We start from the raw sequence: 20,525 nt of genomic DNA on the forward strand, positions 1-20,525 counted from the left end.
CAACTCGTTCTGACATTTCTTTGTCTGCCCTTATCAAGGAACCCTCCGTGGCTACAGTGGCAATACTGGCTTCAGGTGAGGTGCGCACTGTCGTTATTGCCGATAGAATGTCCTGTAGTGTGTGCTCTGTCTGCTCCCCAGGAGGCTTTGAATTAGGTTGATACCCCTCCTGGTTCCACTGCCATGCAAATTTATCAAGCTTGGCTTGGAGCGCATTGCGGCCGCTGCAGCCAGTCGCCATCTTGTTGGATGTCGGCCCCAATCCGTGACGAAAAAGAAATGGACACACATTCTGATTTTGAGTTTTAAAAAAAAGTTTGAAATCCAACAGTAATTCAGAGTAGTTCCGGTTCGGCTTTAAAGAGCGCAGAAGAAGGGAACAAAGGTCACATGGATGGCGCCCATATGCAGGCCAATGGCGCAACTTGCCAGCGCAGAGAGCAATTAAAGCTTTTCCTGGCCAACTGGCTCTTGTGAGGATGCAAAGGGTGAGGAATCTTCATTTTAAATAATTCATTAAAAAAGCAATAATTAAAGGGTAACTTCAAACACAGGTTAATTGTCAAACATCCACTCTGGATCAGACCGCCCATACCCCCTTGATCTACTAAAATAGTCTTAAATTTCCTATGCAAGTATGGTGGGTAGAATTAACGTTTTAATGCCTCCTACTATAGTTATAGTGCAATTAAAGAACAAGTGATTTAATCTAATTCCAGACTACAGATAACAAAATATTGAAATGTTACCTATTAAAGGCATTATTAACACAGTCCTAGTAAGTAACTTACTTTATAGACTCACAGACTCTACTAACTTATAAAACAAAGGTACTACGACCATTAATAACACCCAACTAATTCTCACAATTATATGAGCATATCCAAAATCTTGAATAGTTTACACACTGATCTCTCGAGGATTCATTAAGCTTCCAAAATATTGCACTGGCCTTTTTTTTTTTTAAATCAGTTTACCTTTTACGCAAATTAGTTGGGAAGGTGAAACCTCCCCTCCGCTCCCCACCTCCACCCACAAGAGCACACACAAACTGCATTAGACAGTGCCTAGTGTGCATCTTTTAAAATTGGTGGGGTTAAGCTGTTTTATTCACAGTTACAGGCTGCATGGCAGCTAGAAAAGTTGTATGCCTTTTTTTGAAAATCTTTACCCTAGGTCTCGAAACTGGAAAAAACTTTTAAAATATAAGATATATTCAGTTTTATGCAAAGTTTATTAAGTCCGACAAGTAACAACAAAAGAAGTGATTTAACGCATACTACTACTTTTTTAGTTTTTTCATGCACTGGAATCCTTTCCATGCTGTTTTTACTTAGAATATTTAATAAAAGATCATTAATGACTGATATTGAACATATTTCATTTCATTAGTGAAACTTTGTTATACACAAGAAAAATAAAAACGCGTTCAAGAGCTTAAAGAAGCGTTATAATACAAGAACACCCATTTTGATTCCATAATGATGACATTAAGAACAACACCCAGTAATTTGATACTGCATGTCAAATTAAAAATACACATTTACTTGGCAGAGATTTATTATTCAGGACATTTCCAATGTTTCATTGCTTAGGTTTCTCATCTCAGTAGCTCTTAACAATGAACACAAAGGAGAAGTTTTTCCGACATGTCTCTCTGTTAGTAAACAAGAACATGCGACTGTTTGAATCTGTTCCAAGGACTATTTTGACACATAAGGAGCCTTACTGAATGTCCGTATTATGTTAAGCAGCGTGCCTTACATGTTGATATGCCAAGTCATGCAGTCTAAAATAGTCTGGTAAACAAACAGCTGCAGTAAGCATTCAGTATTCTCGCTAACCATAATGCCTACAGAAATTACAATATCAAAACTGTGCAGGCAAGGGTAAAGATAACTGCGCTGATTATATTTATTTATATTTATTTAAATGAGAGCCTTTTTATTCAATGTCTGCGATGATTTTGAAACTTATTTGGCGTAGTTCATTGACAAATATATATCTGCAGGGAATGCAGCTTTCCTAAATAAAAAAATAAAAAAAGTTAATCGATGGGTAACAGTATTTCTTCCTTCTTTCATTGCTGGTAAAAATATAAATCTTTCACAATTGCAGTGCTGCTCACAGAACATTAATCAGAACACATGACGAGCTCTGCCTTGAAGGCCAATGTTTGATGTAAGAAGGTACCAATAAATCCTCCACAGTATGTGAAAATAAACATGGTCTACTGAACCTTATTGTATACAGGTACCTTTCAAAAAAAGGTTACATGCACTGTCCCACGCGGCACCTTTTCCCATTTCAGTCTTGTTAAAAGAGCTTTAATAGTGTCCGTGTACCACAAAAGAAAAACACATTTCAGAATACATAATTACATTTCCTCTTAATGCTGCTTTCTAGTTAAAATGTTATTTATAATAATACACATTTCGAGCACGGAAATACAATTTAAATATTAACACCGCCTCCAATACCTTAAAAACAGGTCCCTTACAATATCGAAGGCGCATATCCGTCAGGCCTGTGCTCATGTCTTGCATTTGATGAGTAATCTAGCAGGTTTCCTCAACCTCAGGGCTCAGGAGCTTAGCAAGAGTCTTCTTGCCAGTCACAAATGGTGTCTGCACTCAGAGTTCAGGGGATCTTTGCACAACAGATGGACCTTTGTGCCTCCTTCGACGATGCTCCGTGTCCTGCATTTTGCACCCTTCTGTTTTGTTGCTCCTGGATCTCTAGAGGCATGTTCCACCTTCAGTAGGACTTTGGCCTGCTGTGCACTTTTCTGTCACTACATCGAATCCTCTGCGTTCTGAGGAAACGGATGCTGAACCGGGTACAGGTTATTCCACAGATTGGGCTCTGCTGGTCTGGTGATATGAACTGGTGACCCATAGCAGTCTTCTCTCCACTCCTGCTTTCCCTTCAGGTGAACCTTCTGCCCCATTAAAAGAGCCGGGTGTTTCATCTGAACTTGCACCACACGTTCATGTATGGAGATTGTGTGGCATTAACGGGGACGCTTTGACAACCCAAAGTGGTGGGTGCCACTCTGGCTGCGTGCCCCTCCGTCCAACTTCATTTACTGAGGTGGTTGGACTCCTCTTTGGCACAGTTGCAAGTAACCTTAATCTCTAAAAATCGAATGGCATCTGGGAATGGGTGGGCTGCCTAAATTTGAATTTAACATTATTTTGCCTCTGACTTACTTTGGTTACATTTACAGTGACCTATGCCCTGAGCTTATAAAAGTGTTACCTCAAAAAATATAACGTGGAGTATCGAGAATGGACCACATACATGACGAAGTGCTCAATTGCAAATGTTTCCTTTTTTTTTTGCCCGCACTTTATCAATTTGTTTGTTTTTTGGCAGTAGGAAATGTTTTCATTAATAACCAGATATATTTGAATGGGTGTGTTCCTTACTGACTTATGTTTTCACATTTTAAGATTACAATAAAGATTCCCTTGTTCTGTTTACACTGCTTTTGACACAAATACAGACCACGATCTACTTTTTGTGTTTATTTTTAAAAATGTCTTAATTGTCGTTATTTTGTAGGATGAAGAAGATTATGCTCCAGGTTGCAATTGGAAACTAAATTAAGAAATACAAATCCAGTGTTTTTAGACACCTTGTGATAATTGTTACAGAAAAGCAGAATCACAGAATTTAAGATATGGTACTAACATATAAAAAGTATATTACACTTTTGCTGGTATCTATGAAAGATAAACTGTTTACTCCTTTTCCGAAATTGTCAGCCGCTATGCGATAGAAACAACTGGTGATTTGACACTGGTGCAGCTGTTAAAGCACCCTTGTTTGATGGTAACTACTTCATATTCTCGATTCTAGCAGGAGAATTCAACTGAATTGGTATTTTTAGGTTTGCAGATGTTCATGCTTAGTCTATTATTAGATGGAAATCTGGGCCTTTTTATCCAAAATAAATTATGGACCATTTGTAAGCTTTCTAACCGTCTGCATTTTGAAAACAGTACACATCTTAAACCACAAAATGCAGTACTCGTGTTTTTCCCCTTATATCTTATAAAACAGACTGGCAAGTATTTTCACTATATGAAAGTGCACTTATCCGCACTTAGTTAGGGTTCATGTTATCTTTGTCCAAAATGTATACAGAGCAATATGTAGCACTTCGCTAATTTAGGGCGTTTAGTTGCTTAGCTACTTTGTGATTGATTGCTTGTGCCAGTACAATTTGATTCAATGGTCTTGGTTTACCATGCTTCCTTCAGTGGTCATGGTATGCCAACCTTCATTCAGTGGTTGTGGAATGCTAAGCTTCATTCAGAGGTCGTGGTGCGCCAAGTTTTATTCAGACTTCATTCAGTGGTTGTGGTATGCCAAGCATCATTCAAGCTTCATTAAATGGTCGTGGTATGCTTTGTTTCATTTATAGACTTGATTTAATGTTCATGGCATGGCAAGCTTCATTCATACTTTTTCCAGTGTTTGAGGTATGCCAGGCTTTTATTCAGACTTCATTCAGTGGTCTTCGTACGCCAAGCTTCATTGAATCCTAATTCAATGGTTGTGGTATGCCTAGGTTCATTCAGTGCAAAAAGAACAGTTGATGGACAATATGCAGAACAATGTCATACATTCACCCCAGTGCAGAGATCTGGGCCTAAATCCATCAATTTTTGCTCACGATGGATTTAAGCCCAGATCTCTGTACTGGGGTGAATGTATGACATTGTTCAGCATTCTGCCCATCAATAGTTCTTTTTGCATTTGTCACCCCGAGTGGGACGGGTATGTCCAGACGTGGGTCTCGTGCTCTCCATGCCACTGGAGTCAAGCTATCCTGGCTGATGAGGGCTGAAAGCCCGAAACCGGTCCTAGGATGCTTGTTTCCAGTCCAAGGAGGACCTGGCCTGGCATTTCGGGCTGGACTGTTCCCATTGGGCGCAGGGTCAAGGCTTATTTGCATATGGAATGGCATGGTGAGCACAACAACGATGGATTTCGGCCCAGATCTCTGTACTGGGGTGAATGTATGACATTGTTCTGCATTCTGTCCATCAATTGTTCTTTTTGCGTATGTTTATTCATTGGCCATGGTTAAGAGATATGCAGGTTTTAGGCCCAAAATGGTGCTGTTCTCTTGTTATTACACAGTGTAGTGCCCTATGCTGCTTGGCTTGTTTTGATGTATAAAGATCGTGTGTGGCACTAGAGATAAAAGTATTTCTGTAACTGTAACGGGCCTGTTAAATCAATAGCACTATATACCATAAAAGGGTTGTTACAATCTTCCTTTTCATTTTTTGGGTAGCTGGTGGTGTTCTTTGAGGTTAACCGTTTGAGACATAGGATTGGGTGATCTGATTATTTTTTGAATGTGCACATCTTTTTTTAGCTGCTATGGGGAATGCTAGTGTAGGTCTGATTTAGCTGGTCAATTTGTAGGACTACCAATGCTCTAATTAACGTACCATTGTTGCATGTGAATCGTTTTGGTTGGTGGTTTCTCTGTATTGAGTGATTCTGTCAACCAGAGGTTCAAAGGGATCTAACTTATCTAATCTTTCACTAGAATTGTGGACATTTGTCACTCAGCAGACCAGGGTTTAGGTTGGATCAGCTGTGACTACTTATCTGGTTTTGATTGTATTTAGAGTTAAGGAGTTGCCTCTTACCCCTGTTTTATTGGTTCAGCCTTTGTGTGGGTTTGAATAGGGAGAGATGGAGTCCCTCACTCCGGTCCAGCAAGGTATGGTTAGTCAGTCTTCTAGGGCAGGCTGTCAACAATGGTTGCTAGTGATGTAGCAAGTGCGTTTGTGTATACCTAAGGGAATAACAGGACATGGAAAGAAAGGAACCCTGTGAAACCCTCAGAATCTATGTAGCACCAGACATAAAACTATTACTCTAATTTGAGCTGTTGGGAAAATTCACTGGCCACAGGGTCAAATAAGCGTGACAATTTACCCAAAGCTCTTTTATTGTGCTTTTTAGATTCTTTTTTTATGGTCCTAAACACAGGCATAAAAATGATGGCTGCAGAGTTGGTATATTTAACAAGCAATTGCAATGCAATCGGTCTTGCATTTGTGAAAGTTAGAGCTATTGGCATTGATGTTATTTACAATGCTTTCCCCAAATATTCCACTCCAAATCAAGATGTGTTTAAATTAAAATGTGGCAGTAGTGAGTGCCTGAAATGTTGTTGGCGAGCCAGCTAATTTCCTTTTATATTTTAAAGGAAGGTTAATGTTGGGGCTCTGCCTTTTAGTCAAAGAACAGATTTCACAGGTGGACGTGGTGATGGGAGGACGGCACAGCATGGAGAGATTCAAAGAAGTGAACAGGCGGGAGGTGGTGGTGGTTGGGATGGGAGCTGAACAGGCAACAATTGACCCCACACAACCTAAAAGAAGTGGGTGAAAGTAAATGTTACCCCTTGCGAATAGACAGTACCTGTGCATATTCCAATTGCTGCAATCTACACTGACACAGTTGAATGCTCCTTCTGAGTAAGGAGAGTTGGGGGGAGGAGCATAACGAGGAAGGGAAGCATAACAAGGTGTACAACGCCTCTTTTTCTAATTTTGAGTGGGACGGAGAGTTTAACTTAACTGGACAGGTGGCAAGTGGTAGTGGTGGGAGGAAGGCCTGGAAGTGGTAGATACAGAGCGGTAGATAAAGAGCAAATACAGGCAGATGTGGTAGGAGGACGAAATGGGGAGATTAAATTAAGCGGGAGGTGATGGTGGGGAGCTGAAAGTGGAAGCTGAACAGCAAATACGGGTGGACGTGGTGTTGGGGAGCACAGCTTGGGGAGATTAAGTGAACTAGACGGGCGGGAGCAAGAGAGGGCGCGAGCGAGTTCCTGAGCATAGACAAACTCAACTAAAAAAAAAAGTGCTCAAAGTAATGAATAACATGAGGAGTAAGAGCAGCAGTTCTCATGGGAGTTTACAAATGTAGAAAAGGAGGGACTACTGAGCATATTAACAAATGAAAAAGCAGCCATTTCTAAAGGCAGACGAAAGAACCAATGGTAAGCGCTGGGCGTGTTCGAAGCCCATATACTGAATACCACATGTTTCGAAGACCGTGCGTGCGCTGCCTAGGAGAGACCTAAGAAGAGACCCAACCACTTCTGAACCAAGGTCGAAGCCAGTACCTAGTTTGTAAAACAATAAAAGGTGGTGCCCAAAGCTCCGCTCAGAAGACTACGGCCAGCCCTTTTTAAACGCTGGCTTGTTTAATATCAAGGCTGTATAGGCTTGAATCTACTTCATGCCTGCTTAATCCACCACCAGATACTCCTTGGCCCTTTAGCTCAGTCTTGCAGGTTTCTGCTTTGTTCCCTTTGAAGCTTTTTTCCAGTCTTTCTCCATCTTTTGCCTCCCCCCCGCCCCCCCCCCCCGCCCCTCTTCTTCTCTTGTAAATGTCTTATGTGGAAAGAAAGTTGCTGATAGGCCCCACCGGCTCAACTTAAGCACTTGTTGACACAGTGAAAGTCTAGTAGTACACCACACTACGATTGGTTGGACATGCATTAAGAAGCCATTAAAAATAAATGCCACATTTGTAGTAACTGAATGCAACATGTTATGTTATGTTATCCGGATTTATAAAGCGCACAGCTGCCCCAGCAAAGGGGCGTCCCGGCGCTATAAAGGACAAAATACCGGACACAAGTAATACCAAAAACAAAAACACAGCAGCACTAAGAATCCAGAGGAAAAAGGAAGGTTTTAACAGCCTTCCTAAAGGCAAAAAGTTTGTTAATTGCACGGACATGGACAGGAAGAGAGTTCCAGAGCCTGGCAGCAAGTACTCTAAAGGAGCGGCCGCCGGACCTAGCTCTCATAAAGCGCGGGACTGTGACCAAGTGAAGACTCAAAGATCTTAGAGAGCGCGAGGGAACATAAGGCAGAATAAAATGCTCCAGAATCTGAGGAGAAGAGTGCTTCAGAATTTTAAACACAAGGCACAGAGATTTAAACTTAATCCTCTGAGCGACAGGGAGCCAATGAAGTTTAACAATGGTATTTTTGGCCGAGCAAAATCGCGGTAAGCCCACCAGAGCCCTGGCGGCAGCATTTTGAACGCGTTGAAGTCTAGAAAGTTCCGCCAAATTAGCCCCCAACAGAAGAGAGCTCGCATAGTCCAACCTAGACAAAATCGTAGCTTGAACAATAAGCTGTCTGGTTGGAGCATCAAAGAATTTAATGATAGGTCTGAGCCTACGTAGAATCCCAAAACACGTGGCAGCGGTTTTCTTGGTATGACAGGCAAAACTGAGTTTGTAGTCCAACCAGACCCCAAGGTTCTTAACCTCTGTGACAGGAAGAGGAGTTGAACCAAGCTCGCGTGGCCACCAGTGATCACCCCAGAGATGACTCTGCTTGCCGACAATGAGCACTTCGTTTTTTTTAGCGTTCAATTGCAGGCAATTATCTGTCATCCAACGGGCCACTGAGCTTAGTCCCTCGCGGAATTCAGCAACCTCGAGGTCAGACGCCCCACTTAATGCAACCGCCAGCTGCGTGTCGTCAGCATAGGACACCATAGTCAGGTTCCAACGCTTGGCGACAGCAGCCAGCGGCTGCACATAGAGATTGAAAAGTGTGGGGCTCAGAGCTGACCCTTGCGGCACACCCTGAGTGATGGGATAGGGTTTAGACTGAAAAGGAGGAGTAACAACCCTAAACGTGCGACCAGATAAAAACGATCGAAACCACTCGAGTGCCACGTTGATCGACACCAGCGAGTCTACCTGGGACTGTTCTCCAGAATATATATATATATATTTTTTTTTTTTCATTCACTTGCAACCCACCCATCATTCTTGTTGAGACATATTTCAATTACGTGCTCCGAATCTGACTGAAATGGTTGAGAGGGATGCAGCTGCAGTGCTTGCAGAGCGTGGGTAACAATGGGCGCCCTTAAGCAAAGAAAGAGTCTTTGATGCAGGTCGTAGCAAATTATTTTGGGCTTGACACTCCAGGCAACTTCTAAAAATAAAAACGAGATGAAGAACTACACTGCAGGCAGGTAAGTAAGCTGTTTTTTTTAGCCATGTTAAAGGCTGACACCAGTGCACTTAAGCGATCTGTTTCTAACATGGTCTAGTTTTAACGGAATTACTTTTCTAATACTTGTAACTTTATCATAGACTTTTCTTAGTTTAATGTGGGATTAGGTGTTATGTTTTTTTGGGTTGATGTACATGCAGGTTGTTAAGAAGCATGCCTTGCAGTGAAAGCTGTGCCTAGCAGTGAAAGCTGTGTACCCTGAATTAGAATGCAACCCCTTATACAGACACACACTTTCGGGCCTATGCACTTTTGGTACGGAATAAACTGCCAGCGAGGAAACTTCTTCTTTTTTTACTTCTATTTACAAGCTTTTCAATCGTGGTGTGTTATTGGATCAAATCCTATTACCGACGCATATAACATGTTTTCCTTGTTCTGTGAAATCAGTTCACATGTATTAAACTAATTTGACATTTGAGTAAATGTTTCTGCTCAAATTGACTTTAGTAGTGTGCATTTTATTCTCTCACTATAGCAACGCAATAATGTTAGCTTTTCTGTTCTTCTTTCAGTCTTTATTTAATCTCCTCGAATTTCGAAGACTTGTTTTGAATTACAATCCTCCTGCAAGTGCACACGATTTACCTCGTAACCAAAAGGTAAAAGTATAAATATTGCTTTCTTCAATGTTCAATCGGTGTTATTTTTCGTTCTGGCGTTAGCCAAGACTGCTTAATATTAGTAAAATTATACGTGTAGTGTAGATCATCACAAATGTAGCAGTGGAGACAAAGAACCCACACAATCCCTAATATAAAGACTCCTTTTTATTTGAAGAGGAACCTTGAATTAAACATGGTGTTCAAAAGACCCCACCCGTGCTATCACAAGGTGTCACTGAGGCGGTCACTCAAATGATACAGAATTGTCTGGAAAACACAGCTTGCACAAATGAAAAAAAAATACATATGTTTGAAAAAAGTAGAAAATTAGGTCTGATATAAATATACAAAGGCACATTTGATGTTTTTCGCAGATAGGTTTACATTGCACCTGCGTGGAATGAGCCGAGATATAACAAATATAATCAATATGACAATAGACTAATATGATTGTTTCACAAACAAACAGAATGAAAGAAAGGACACAAAAAGGAAAGTCTTGGTATTTTACAACACAAGAGGATAGTGTTCCGTATATGCAATAATCTTCGTTAATACAGCCAACACGTGTTTTGCTTGAAATACTATCGAGACTTGATTCAATCATAGATTTAGGATGAATCCTAATAAATTATGATGGTTAAGTAATTCTGCCATCCAAAATTGCATCCCAGTCAAACAATGTGCAGTAGAATTGTTTACCACTCATCCCAAAACTTTTAGATTTATTTATTTGGTCTTTTATATAGCGCAAACGTGACCCGTTAGGGTATCCAAGCGCTTTACAGGGATAAAAAGTTGTATACAAGTTTGAAATAGACAATTACGTAGGTAGGGATGGATGGACGTGCATATACGTGAGGAATAACCAGATATTTACAATATTCAGAGCGGCGATCATGAGAGCGCTAGGCAGAGATAACCATCTTTAACATTTGGGTAAAAAAAAAACATTCAAGAATCGAGCAAAAACATAGCTATGCCGCTGTGCAGTGTGTTCAATGAATAAGAATTATGGGAGGAATTTGCCCATTATGAAGGTTTTAGTTTCCTTTTTGAATATTGACAGAGAGGGTATTCTTCTGATGTTAGGCGGCAGCGACTTCCAGATTCTTGGCCTCAGAGAAGGCTCGATTGTATGTTTTTTTTTCTTTTCGGAAGCGGGGTGGTTGGAGCAAAAAGTCTCTGGTGGACCGGGAGTTTCTAGCTCCTCCAGAAACCACGATTTTCTGGGCAAGATATCCAGGGGAATTAGAGTGTTGCGCTTTGTGCGTGCTACAGGCCACTCTGAGTTGGATTCTGACTTCAAGAGGAAGCCAGTTCAGCGCCTTCAGGTGCGGTGAGATGTGGTTGAATTTTTTTGAGCCTGTCGAGTCTAGCGGCAGCGTTGAGACAAGCTTTAAGGGGGGGCTTTGGAGATCTTGGGTAGGCCAGAGAGTTGAGCATCTATATTAGATTCTAGAGATAACTAATGCCTGAACTACCATTTTTAGGTCTGAAGCATCAAGGAATGGTTTTAGTTTTCTCAAGTAGCTTAGTTGAGACCTGGCATTTTTGGCCATCGAGTTGATGTGGTCTCGCTTATTCAGGTTGCTGTCCAGTGTGATTCAGAGATTTGGCGGAGTCCACTATGGTCTGTGTGCAGTTCAGTACTGTGATTGTCTTGGTCCATTCCAGTATGTCAGTAGTACTTTTAGGAGAGGAGAAGGAACTTGTTTTTTTGTGCATTTAGTTTGAGCTGGTTGCTGGCGAGCCATTGTACACTCCGCTTTAGGGCCTCATTCATAGAGTTGATCTCCTCTAGGAATGAGAATTTGATGTGGATCGGAGTGTCATCTGCATACATCTGGAGAGAGATGTTGGCGATACGCAGTATTTCAGCTAACGGCTCAAAGCGGAGGTTGAAGAGGGTTGGGGAGAGAGTTGAGTCTTGGGGGACTCTGATCGTTATCGGCGTAGCAGATGGATTACGGTCGAATAAGAATCTCTGGGAGCAGTTCCGAAGAAAGGATCTAAACCATAAGGGAGCAGTTCCCCCCCCCCCCCCAATACCATCCTGTATTCGAGGCGTTCAAATCGTATCTCGTGGTTGACTGTGGTGTATGCCGATGATGGGTCCAATAGAATTAAGAGACCCGTTTTGCCTTGATCAAGGGCTTGAAAAGGATCATCGTCAATATAGAGAATAGTAGTTTCCGTGATGTGACCAGGCCTGAAACCAGATTGGCATTTGTCTAGCAGGTTGAAATTGGCAACGTGTTGGCTCAGTACAAGTACTTTCGCTAGAAGTGGAAAATTGGATATTGATCTGAAATGGGCTGGATTCAAGGTGGGGTTTTTAAGATGGGGATGACTTGACCAGATTTAGAGAGACCGGTATGGAACCTTGCATTAGGGAAACGTTGATTATTGTAGTCCAAATAGGAATGATAAATTGGTTGGTCGGGGCCAAGCAGTTGGAGGGGAGCGGGTCATTAAAGTGGTTGTTCGGTTTTATGGAAGATAGAATTTTCGAGATGGAGTGGTCGTCCTATAACTTAAAAGTGGACCAGTGCGCTTGGTTTTTGGGTGTTGCCTGGGGGTGGGATGAGTAGAGAGATGGTTCCCGGAAGGAGGAGATCGGATGTTGGCGGTGGAATTAAGCTAGTTTCCTAAGGAGTTAATTTTAGCTGTAAAGGAGGAGAACTCCTCGCAGGTTATTTGGGATTTTGTAGCTTCTTTTGAGGTTTTTGCCAGTTTGATTGATTTTCCATTTCAAAGAGCTTACGAGGTCTGTTCTTAGCGTTTTCCTGTTACGAGCTAAAGTACTTTTTTGATTTGAGGATGTTCTTGGTGTAAGCATTTCTTGTCTTTCGGACAAGTTTTAGTTGGGAGGCAGAGGGGTGCCATCTCCAATTTCTTTCTGTTAGCCAAAGAATTCTCCTTTCACTGTCGAGGGATCCGTTGAACCAGGGATTTTTGTCTTTGATCCGTGATCTTTTTAGCTTTAGCAGGGCTAGAGAGTCTATGTCAGACCTAGTTGAGTTGTGGTGCTCTAAGATCGTTGACCTTCGATTACTTTGGCGGGGGGGATCATTCTTGCAGCGCGCAGCCAGGTGATGAGGACATAGGTAGTGCTATGATAAAAACACCCCAAACTTTGTTGACATCACCTGAATGTTGGTTTCAATTGGAGCTAGATGTGCCATCAGCAAGGGTACCGAGTTCTCTAACATCTCTGGCGATCTTGCATTCCGACCACAAATGTTTGTGTGAGTAGTGCTCTCAAGGCAATTTTGTCCCATATGCATAATATACTTGCATATTATGTGATTCAAATTTTTCTTCTGTCAACTAGAGCTTGGCGCAGTGGGACAGCCCATTTCAGCCAATGGCTAAATTATTGGGAGTAACTGCATTCTGCTTTTTAAGTCTTACAAAACGATGACAAAATAAGCATTGACAAAGCCAAAAGGCTGGCAGCCAACACTAGACCTGTTCTAGTTGCAGTGTCGATTTTCAGACTTTTCACTTTGTTAAAAACTTATCTGGGAGGGTAGGAGTTCACACATTTTTAGATAAAAAACAGCCAAGCTGCCTTTCACTTTAAACATGATTTTTGGTGAATAATTGGGATTTATTGAGTCTGTAACTTTCTAGTTAGAGTAGTCTCTTTTTGAGAATGTATTGCAGGCTTAGGCTAGTAATATATTTATTTTTAATATTATTTTCTCTTTGCTACTTTCTTGGTTCATGTAGGAACATGGCAGCCCAGTTCTTTGATATCTTTGTTGGATTTCTGAGCACCTTTCTTCTTGATAGAAGTTTAGGTGATTGCCATCTATCGTCCGTGGCCATAATGCAGGAATCTTTGGCTTCATGTTGTTGTCTCTTTTGTCGATTGCTATGGGTATCTTTAGACTGTTCCTCTTAGCAGAGCAGGGTCTACATAATGTAGGTGGAGGCAGTAGATTTACCCTTTAAGGGAATCCAGTAGTTGCATGCCTCTATTACTTATTCATTTTTTTTTTTATTTTTAGCAACAGATTTTATTGATTTTTTAGCATACCAGATTGGCAGAGCCCAACAAGAAAAGTACAAAGAGAGCACGTCTAATTACATCTCTGGATTCATTATACAAATCCCCAATAACCTGCAAAACCTCAGACCACTTAAACCTAACCCCCACCCTCCGCCCCCCCCCCCCCCAAGCGCACCAAACATACTTAGAAACAGTACAAGAAAATGCCAAGGAATTTCCCAACCACTTTTCATTAGCAACGATACACTAAACGGGTACGTTGTTCACCACTAATTGTTCAAATGGGGTCATAAACGGCAGACTGCGACACTGGGGGCAATTTGGTTCGAGGCATGTGGGCTACTGAATTCATATCTGTGCATAGATCGCTGCCTAGTGTTGGGTCCGGATGTTTGCACGTTGTTGTCCTGGAAGAGTCTTTGAAGTATCCTGAGATAGGTGACTCCTCCCCTGGACCACAGTGTGCATGGGCATCCTCTCCATCCTCAGATTGTTTTTTTCCGCCATTGGGTTCGGATGTGCTTATCTTGACTCAAGTTAGGAAAATTTTGTTTCAGGCCAAAAGGCCTTTAGTTTTCGTCGGTACTGTTCCCGCTCGGTATCGACAGCTTACTTGCTAGTTTAGCAAACTTATCAGGTTTTTTCGGATCCGTTTAATCCGACCATCGACCTTACATCGACGATGGAATCGAGGACCCCATTCAAACGGTGTCCTGTTTGCCACGCCAAATATCCACATATCGACGTCCACCCGATGTGCAACAAATGCCTCTCTCCGGATCACGACGAATCGAAATGTATGGCCTGTGCCCGATTCCGATCCAAGAAGACTCTCCGGAATCGACGAGCAGCGAGATTAGAAGCGCAGCAATCGGCACCGGCCCCGACCAACATCTTCAGCACCGAGGACGAAGATATTGAAAGCGTGGAAGACATAAACTCCAGCCCCGCTTCCGAACACGATTCCCGATCGGAAGACGCCGATGAAGCGCTTTTTCACAGGGAAGAAGCCGACGATGAGGTAGGGGACTACGATGAGGCCTTCGGGGCCAAAGAAGATAGCTCTGGTGAAGAGCAGGGCCTACCCGTCCAAACGGAGGCTATCCAACTGCGTCGGTCTACGGCTCCGGTCGAGGGATCGCCTTCGGGCCTTACCCGAGATCAATCCCGCAGTTCTTCGGCCCCGCCCTCTGGCCCGGCCTCGAACATTCAGCGAGAGCCATTATTACCGAAGGTTTCCCTTCAATGAAACCGAAACCAATCGTCGCACCGGTTCAACAGAAACCGAAAGTGAAACTAGCAGTGGTCGGCTCGAAGACCTCCACTCCTTTGACGCCAGCCAAAACCATCGGCTCCGAACGCACAAAAAGGTATTTCGGCACCGAACTCGCTGTAGCGGATGTCGGCACCGATCCAAAAAGGAAGGCCATCGGTACCACCAAAGCGCCTCGGCCCCCGGCACCGAAGCAATCGGCCCCGACCACCAAGGTCGAAATGGCCGCTCCATCGGAGTCCACTTCGAAGGCAGCGACTACAGTCCAGTCATCGACACCGTCGACCGCTACTACCTCTCCTCGACTCGATGACCCGGTGGCTCCGAAGAAGTCCACGCCTACCTCTACAGAACCACTCGGCACCAAAGAACCTTCGGCGTTCTCGGTGCGACAAGTTGCAGCGTCATTGCAACGCATCAGAGAACAGGCAGCCCTCCAGTCCACGTCGGGCTCCGACCCGAAAAAGGCTCCAAAGGCACCTTCGGCACCAACCAACATCACTTTTGGTTTGCCGCCGTCCACAGCGCCAAAAATATTCGAGATCCGAACACGTGTCACCCAAACACGGTCCCCATCTACTGGACACTCTACTACTGGGCCTTCACCGTCCCAATTCATAGACGCCGACACCGGCAGGCTCACGCTCCGGAAACGGAAGGTCACTTAAGACCAGGCTTTGGACTCTTACAGAATCCCTCTAAAGCAAAAACTGCCAGCAGAATCGGAACCAGTTCTATATGAACGCCTCCACACCTCCTATCCAGATCCCCAGTCCTTTTCTCCGACGCCCTCCGACACGGACGCAATGGAGGATTACATGGGTGATGATACCACCTACCCCAGGGATATAGATCCTGAGGAGCAGCAGGACCCAGATCAAGCTTGGGATGACCCTGCAGACCCGGGTGCCACAACAGATACCCAGGACACGCAACTTTACGGCGCAAAAACATCTCCCACAGAGGACACTGCTGCCTTCAATGCCCTCATTGAACGTGCTGCAGCCAATCATGGAGTGCAACTCCACTCGGACACAATTGAGGATGATTTCTTGGTGGACACTTTCGCCTCCTCAGAGAGGACTGTCAAGACTCTGCCCATGTTGAAAGGTGTCCTCAAGCCAGCAAAGGACATTTTCAAGGAAACAACCAGGGCACGGTTGATAAACCCCAGGATCGAGAAAAAATACAAACCTGCGCCCGGGGATCCTATGTACATTAGAGGTCAGTTACCTCTGGACTCCATGGTGGTTGCTAACGCTCGCAAACGGGCGCACTCGCAGACAACCGGTGATGCTCCTCCCCCAGACAAGGAGTCCAAGGTGCTGGAGACCTCCGGCAAAAGGATTGCAGCCCAAGCAGCAAACATCTGGCGCATTGCCAATACACAGGCACTCCTGGCTCGCTACGATCGCTCACACTATGACACGCTAGAGTCACTACTCCAACATCTACCAGACGAGTACAAAGAGGCGGCGGAGCTCCTCATCAGAGAGGGACAACTTCTCACAAACGCATCCATTAAGTGTGCACTAGATGCTGCCGACACAGCTGCGAGGGCGATAAACACCAGCGTCATGTTACGACGACACGCTTGGTTAAGAATCTCCGGATTTAAACCTGAGATTCAAAATAACATCCTGAATCAGCCTGTCAACCCCGACTACTTATTCGGACCAGAAGTTGACACCACCCTAGAAAAGATCAAAAAGGACACAGACACTGCAAAGTCAATGGGGGCTCTGCAAACGCAGACATTTCGTAGTGGCTCCTTTCGTCGCCCCGGAAATAGGGGAGCGGCTAGAGGACAGGGGTCACAGCAAACATACAATAAAGGGGGCACACAGAGTACCTATGATAAAAACACCAGAGGTGGATATCGTGGCTCCAGCACCAAGGGCAGAGGACGGGGTTACGGCAACACCAGGTCCTCACCCAAGAACAAACAGTGACGCCCTCTCCCCCGACCACATAACACCTGTCGGGGGGAGACTCCAGCGGTTCCTGTCCACGTGGAATACCATCACCACGGACAGGTGGGTCAGGGATGTTATCCAGCAAGGTTACGGTCTCGAATTAACCTCCACTCCACCCACAATACCGCCAAAGGACCGTCCTATGTCCTCAGAGCACTTGGCATTATTGCAGCAGGAAGTGCTAAGTATGCTGCAAAAAGGTGCAATAGAGGTCGTGCCCGTCCACCAGCAAGGGACAGGGGTGTACTCTCTGTACTTCTTAATACCAAAGAAGGACGGGTCACTCAGACCTATACTAGACCTGAGACCCCTCAACCACTACATTCTCTCAGAGCATTTCCATATGCTCACCCTACAGCAGGTTCTCCCGCTGCTCAGACAGGGAGACTTCCTAGCCACACTAGACCTCAAAGATGCGTACTTCCACATCCCCATACACCCGTCACACAGGAAATATCTCAGGTTCACTATTCAGGGGCAGCACTACCAATTCAAAGTCCTCCCCTTCGGTGTGACAACAGCACCCAGAGTTTTCACCAAGTGCCTAGCTACAGTGGCTGCACATCTACGGAGACAACACATTCACGTCTACCCTTACCTGGACGACTGGCTTGTTCAGGCAAAGTCAGCCCAGCAATGTGCCAACCACATGTCCCTCACCATTCACCTTCTTCACAGTCTGGGATTCTCACTAAATTACCCAAAATCACATCTCCAAACCGCACACGTACAACAGTACCTGGGTGCGACCATAGACACTCTGGCAGCCACAGCTCAGCCAAATTTAGTGAGGATCAACAGCATGCAGATGCTGATTTCAAAGTTCAAACCTCAACACTCTCTTCCTGCGCGAGTGTTCATGCAGTTGACAGGCATGATGGCCTCCTGCATTTTCATAGTTACACACGCGAGACTACATATGCGCCCGCTTCAGGAGTGCTTGGCACATCAATGGAATCAGGCTCACGGGCAATTAAAAGACCTAGTGTTGGTGAGCGGTCGGGCATACAACTCTCTGCATTGGTGGAATCCACAAAACCTTTGCAAGGGCCGACCGTTCCAGGATCCTGTTCCACAAATCATACTGACGGCGGACGCGTCTCTCCAGGGATGGGGAGCTCATGTACTCAATTACACAGTGCAGGGACTATGGACAATACAACAAAAGAAGATGCACATCAACCTTCTAAAACTGATGACAATCTTCCTGGCAATGAAGGCATTCAAAGTACACTTGTTCAACAAAGTCGTGTTGATCCGGACGGACAACATGACTGCCATGTACTACATACAGAAGCAGGGAGGAACACACTCTCCACAGTTGTCTCACCTGGCTCAGAGCATGTGGAAGTGGGCCATTCAGAGGAACATATTCCTCATGGCGGAACACCTCCCCGGCAAGGACAACCAGATGGCGGATCTGCTCAGCAGACACAGCCACCAGATGCACGAGTGGGAGCTACATCCGTCAGTACTCCCAACAGTGGGGTCATCCAGAGATAGATCTGTTCGCCACACACGAAAACGCAAAATGCCAAAGCTTTGCCGCCAGGTTCCCACATCCAAAGTCGCAGGGCAATGCGATATGGACGACCTGGTCCGGCAGATTTGCGTACGCTTTTCCCCCAGCGTCATTGATACCGCTGGTGGCACGCAAACTGCGACAGCACTCACTGACACTCATCCTAGTTGCTCCCACATGGGCGCGCCAGCCATGGTACACCACCTTTCTAGAACTTTCCGTGGTGCCGCATCAAAGGCTGCGGATCAAACCTGCACTCTTAACGCAGAACCATGGCAAAATTCAGCACCCAGATCCGCAACAGCTGAACCTGGCAATCTGGCTCCTGAAGTCTTAGAGTTTGGCTACCTAAACCTGCCACCTGACTGTATGGAGATCATTAAGGAGGCCAGGAGACCCACTACCAGAGCCTGCTATGCAGCTAAATGGAAGAGGTTTGTCATCTACTGCAACAACAATGACATTAACCCGCTAGACGCATCCATTCAAAATATAATCTGTTAACTCTTACACCTATACCGATGCAATCTGGCATACACCTTAATACGTATCCATTTGACCGCAATAGCAGCCTATCTCCAGAACAGGCAGCACCTCTCCTTGTTCAGAGTGCCTGCCATCAAAGCTTTCTTGGAGGGACTTAAACGAGTAATTCCCCCAAGACACCCGCCAGCACCGGTGTGGAACCTCAACCTGGTCCTCACCCGACTAATGGGTCCACCCTTCGAACCTCTCCACTCATGTGAGATTCAATTCCTCACCTGGAAAGTTGCTTTCCTAGTGGCAATCACTTCGTTAAGAAGAGTTAGTGAACTCCAGGCACTAACCATTCAAGAGCCATTCATACAGGTTCACGCAAACAGGGTCGTACTTCGTACCAACCCCAAATTCATGCCTAAAGTAATATCACAGTTCCACATGAATCAAACTATAGAACTGCCTGTTTTCTTCCAAAATGTAGCAGAGAGAATGCTCCATACACTAGATGTAAAAAGAGCCCTCATGTACTATATAGACAGAACTAAAATCTTTAGGAAGACAAAACAACTTTTCGTTGCCTTTTCTCCACAACACAAGGGCAACGCCATTTCCAAAGCAGGTATAGCCAGATGGATCGTTAAATGTATTCAAATTTGCTATCAAAAGGCTAAACGCACATTAACGATTCCCCCACGAGCCCGTTCAACACGTAAGTTAGGGGCGTCCATGGCTTTCCTGGGAAACATTCCTTTACAGGAAATATGTAGAGCAGCCACATGGTCCACTATACATACATTTACCAAACACTACTGTGTAGATGTACATTCAAAACAGCAGGCAGCTGTAGGACAGGCTGTTCTCAAAACTCTTTTTCAGACCGCTGCAGCTGACACTGGTGGCCGCCGCCAATAGGAGGTACTGCTATTTATTCTATGCACAGATATGAATTCAGCAGCCCACATGCCTCGAACTGAATATGCTACTTACCAGTATGCATCTGTTCTTGGCATGTAGGGCTGCTGACATTCATATCGCCCACCCTCCTCCCCGGCGCCTGTAGCAGCTGCAGCTCTCAGAATTACTGTATAGCATGGTCATCACTTTCTGTATCTACTCCATCACTGCCACAATGGCGAAAAACAATCTGAGGATGGAGAGGATGCCCATGCGCACTGTGGTCCAGGGGAGGAGTCACCTATCTCAGGATACTTCGAAGACTCTTCCAGGACAACAACGTGCAAACATCCGGACCCAACACTAGGCGGCGATCTATGCACAGATATGAATGTCAGCAGCCCTACATGCCAAGAACAGATGCATACTGGTAAGTAGCATATTCAAATACCTCTGTAGGCGGCCCAGATCTTTCTGTGCCTACGTGGGCATCCCCTCGCCCGAAACACTACAACCTCTGCAGAAATGCTTCTGTCCAGCGCCTTTTTCCAGGTGGCGACACTAGGCGCGGATGAGTCCTTCCAATGTTGTGCTATATCACGCTTGGATAAGGTGAGGCCCATAAATAAAAGATGTCTCTTGTAGCGATTCCCCCCCCAATGTCC

General features: G+C 44.6%; 1 protein-coding gene across 3 annotated transcripts in view; it reads left to right on the forward strand.

The window, feature by feature from the left end:
• The window catches only part of USP25 (ubiquitin specific peptidase 25), a 439,609-nt gene that overhangs the window by 131,376 nt on the left and 287,708 nt on the right, over positions 1 to 20,525 (forward strand). For all 3 annotated transcript variants that reach the window (XM_085623051.1, XM_085623052.1, XM_085623053.1), the window contains exon 6: positions 9,605 to 9,691. In XM_085623051.1, the coding sequence (XP_085479177.1) occupies positions 9,605 to 9,691 (87 nt within the window). The remainder of the gene's footprint in view (positions 1 to 9,604; positions 9,692 to 20,525) is intronic.

Source organism: Triturus cristatus, chromosome 8, assembly GCF_964204655.1.
Source record: "Triturus cristatus chromosome 8, aTriCri1.1, whole genome shotgun sequence".
Taxonomy (NCBI): domain Eukaryota; kingdom Metazoa; phylum Chordata; class Amphibia; order Caudata; family Salamandridae; genus Triturus; species Triturus cristatus.